Here is a 3,502-nt window from a genome sequence, read left to right as displayed (position 1 = left end):
ACTCTTTCACACCATCAAGTGAAGAAAGAGTTTACCCCTTTAGCTATGCTTTCTATGGGTTCCCGTGAACTTCCCCCTAGACTCAAGGTCCTCTCTTCCCAGGTCCCTGGAGGCTCAGTGTTAGAGGTAAGGAGGAACATTGCCTTTCAGTACTCTCCTGACTTTCAGAAATTTTCTTGAGGTGAGAGGGAGGGTCTTGTCTACTAAGGGAGCCCCCTCTCTGGGCAAGGATGTCTGTGGGAGGGGGTGGAAGTTTATAGGGAAAAAGCTTTCCCCACTTCCTGAGAAAGCCTTGGGGGCAGGAACCAGTTCTACTCCAATGTCCTCAGACTTCTTAGGTCTGTGGCTGGGCCTCAGGGCTGGTTCAAGCTGGTTCTCAGGGCTGTTGAGATTGGAAGGAGGGCAAATGTGCCCTTAACCCTGCAATGACCTCTACCCTATGACCTGTTCAGGTCCTGGCAGCAAGGCTAGAAGCCAGTTCCAGCAAGCAGCTAAGATGCGGCCCAGCGGCAGGAGGATGAGACTGCATGCTTTCGTGCCTGCTGGGTCACAGCATGGAGGTGCCGAGAGCCTACTCAGGGCCGTCCTACTCAGGGCCCTGGGCTGACCCCCTTCAGGTCCCTGAGGCCAAGGCCAAAGCAGGGCTGTAAATGACCACGGGGCTGAGACTGGAGTAGTCGTTTGAATCCTAGTAGGACCCCAGACTTAAAATGTGATGCTGAGGGACACCGGGGTATGGAGTTGAGGTGGAGCCAGACGCCCAGGCTGGGGCTTGAAGAGAAGTGCTTGGATTTGAAATCTGAGATGGATGTGGTGCTGGTGCTTTGGGCTGAGCTAGATCCAGACCCAAGAGGAGCCTTGTACAGAGCCAGGTCAAGAACTCAGAGCCCAGTTCAGGATCCGACCCGGGAGAGAGCCCTGTACGACTGGATTCCGAGTCCAGGTGGGACCCGGCAACCGCAGCACCCCCGAGACGCAGCCAGTTGGCCGCGGGATCCGAGCGGGTCTGGGTCAGAGCCGCGACGTCAGAGCTCGACCGAGGCGCTTGACGTCGGAACTGGAGCCTGAGACTCAGGGAGAACCAAGACGCAGCCACAGACAACGACTGAAAGCCAGTGGACCACGGGAACCAGAGGCCGATCGCGGGCCGAACCTGTGCAGGCACTGTCGCATCACATGGAGCTCTGGGTCCATGACTCCGAGAGCGGTCAGGCTGGGCCGGCGCGGCGCGCGGGGCGTGCAACTACAGACGCCAGGGCTCGGGAACCAGAGACCACGCGCTGCAAAGGTGGCCTCGGTAAGAGCCCGAGGCTTGCCTTCGGCGACACTGCTGGCCGGGCTGCAGCAGCCTACCTGAAGTAGTCCATCTTGCAGAAGATCTCCTTGTTCTTGATGTAGCAGCTGTTCTGCTGCCTCAACGACGTTCGGCACACGGAGCACTCGAGGCATCGCACGTGCCAGATGAGGTTGTTGACCTGGGGAGTGGGCGGGGACGGGGGGTCGGCTCAGCACCGCATCTTTCACGCCTGGACCCAGCCTCCCCCGCTCCATTTGCAGACTGGGGCGCTGGAGCTCAGAGGTGCATGTGACGCCCCTATTTTTCTTCTGCAATACTGCAGCTCGGTGACACAGAAATACTAACTGCTAATTTCCGCGCGGAACCCGGGGGCATCGGGAGACCCTAAGACTTGCCCAAAGCCTGCAGGTGAGCAGTGGCAGAGCCAGGATTCTGCACTTCGTGGACGACCTGGCGCGAATCTTGCTTTCCTGCTGTGATCTGGGCTGCAACCCAAACCCCACCAAGACACACACCACCACCTACCCCTGTCTCACCTTGAGTAGATACCGATCCAGGATCTCGAGACCGCAGCTGGAGCAGATATTCTTGCCGGCAGACGGCACGGAAGAGGCAGCAGAGGGCGGTGAGCAGACAGATGGAGTGCTGGGCGTACATGGAGAGGCCCGGCCCTCGTCCTTGTCCAGAGCTCCAGCCAGGGCCTCGGCGTCCGACTGAGCCTGCGGCGGAGGAGAAAGAGCGAGCGAGCGCTGAGCCGGGAACCCAGAGTTGCCCCTGTCTCGGGAGACAAATCTGGTGCTCCAGCGCACCAATTGACAACGAAATCTGCGCGGGGCGCCCCGCCGTAGGCTGGAGGACGGGAATGGAAGGGCCTATTGGAGAGAAAGGGACCGCACAACTTTTAACGCGCGCATCCTGGGTGCCAGGAGCGGTCAAAGCCCACATTCCAGGCCGGAAAACCGAGGCTCAGAGAGGGGCGGCGCCACCGGGAGTCCCGCAGTGCTTAGGCAGTGGTTCGAGGCCGGAAAGACCGGCCAGGCTCCCAGGGCCAGTCCACCCGGGACCAGGAACCAAAGACAGGGCCGAATGGACTCACCATGGCGGGCGGCGCAGTCCCTTCAAGACAGCGGGAGGTCGCTTTGCAGCCGGACCCAGGCTGGGCCATCACCTGGGGGAGGGGGGAGGGAACGCAGGCGGCGGCGGCTGCAGAACTGGCTCCGCGCAGCCTGAGCCCAGCGCCTCCCCGCGCCTGTTATATAAACCGGCGCCGAACAATGAGTCCTAACTTTGTAGTGGGCATTTAAAGCCCTTCCCCACAAAAGCGGTGTCTCTCTAATGAAGCAATTTGAATTTGGATTGGATTTTTTCCCTCTCTCTCCCCCTCTCCCTGCACTTAACCCGTGGCTCTTGAAGTAATCGCTTAGTTCCCTTGCAATCCAAGCCTCTGAGGGGGAAAAAAAAACACGCGCACACACACAAACTACCTGCAATTAGAAATTGTCGTGAATGCCCAAGATAAGAGGTAGCCAGAGTGTCAATTCCAACTGTCAATCAGTGAGATCCATCAGGCCGCCCAAAGAATTGCAAATTTGATTTTTTAATGGTAGTAATTAAAAATCGAATTTTTTTTCTTTCCACCCACCCCCCTTCCTCGCTCCCTTTTCCTCCTCTCGACACAAAATGCAAAAAGGAGAAAAGAGAGAAAGAAAGAAAATAAAAAGGAGATGGAAGGGGGGCGTTGAGGAAAATAAAACCCTAAGCGCCGAGAGCATCGGCCCGCCCGCCCGACGCGCGCCGCAAAATTGAAGCGGAGATATTGACACTGATTCGGGCGCCTTTCGAGGGCTTGTAGGAGGGAAACCGGAGCAAAATGGGGGCTAGATCAAGGGCGAAATGGGACCCAAAAAAGAAAAGAGAGGCTTCTAAGAGGAGGAAAAAGCACCCTTCAGCCCCTCGGCGCGCCCGGGACCAGCCCCGCGTCGGGATTCTCTGCGTTGCGCCCGCACAACCTCTGGCGCATTCGGCGCTATCAGCGCCTATTCAGACGGACAATACCGGCCTCGCCTCCTCTTGATTCGCCTGTGTCTTTGCTAAATCGCTTTTTGAGAAATTCCTACAACATTTGCATAATGTGTTCCCGCTTTCCGCGACCCCCCCGCCTCGCGTTCGCGCGCTCTCACACACTCACACACACTCACAGGCGCA

At 58.0% G+C, this 3,502-nt stretch overlaps 1 protein-coding gene across 4 annotated transcripts in view; it reads right to left on the bottom strand.

The window, feature by feature from the left end:
• LHX6 (LIM homeobox 6) overlaps nt 1-2,498 on the bottom strand; it is a 25,963-nt gene extending 23,465 nt beyond the window's left edge. For 3 of the 4 annotated variants that reach the window (XM_006150477.3, XM_006150479.2, XM_006150478.2), the window contains exons 1-3: nt 2,394-2,498; nt 1,834-2,016; nt 1,354-1,475 (exon numbers count right to left, since the gene is read on the bottom strand). In XM_006150477.3, coding sequence (XP_006150539.1) covers nt 1,354-1,475; nt 1,834-2,016; nt 2,394-2,462 — 374 coding nt within the window. In that variant the 5' untranslated portion in view covers nt 2,463-2,498. The remainder of the gene's footprint in view (nt 1-1,353; nt 1,476-1,833; nt 2,017-2,393) is intronic. The other variant, XM_006150476.3, reaches the window with a different exon arrangement.
• Nucleotides 2,499-3,502: the final 1,004 nt, after the last annotated feature.

Source organism: Tupaia chinensis, unplaced genomic scaffold (assembly GCF_000334495.1).
Source record: "Tupaia chinensis unplaced genomic scaffold, TupChi_1.0 Scaffold000289_1, whole genome shotgun sequence".
Taxonomy (NCBI): Eukaryota; Metazoa; Chordata; class Mammalia; order Scandentia; family Tupaiidae; genus Tupaia; species Tupaia belangeri.
Note: the sequence above shows the minus strand (reverse complement) of the source record. Positions and strands in the feature narration are given on the sequence as shown.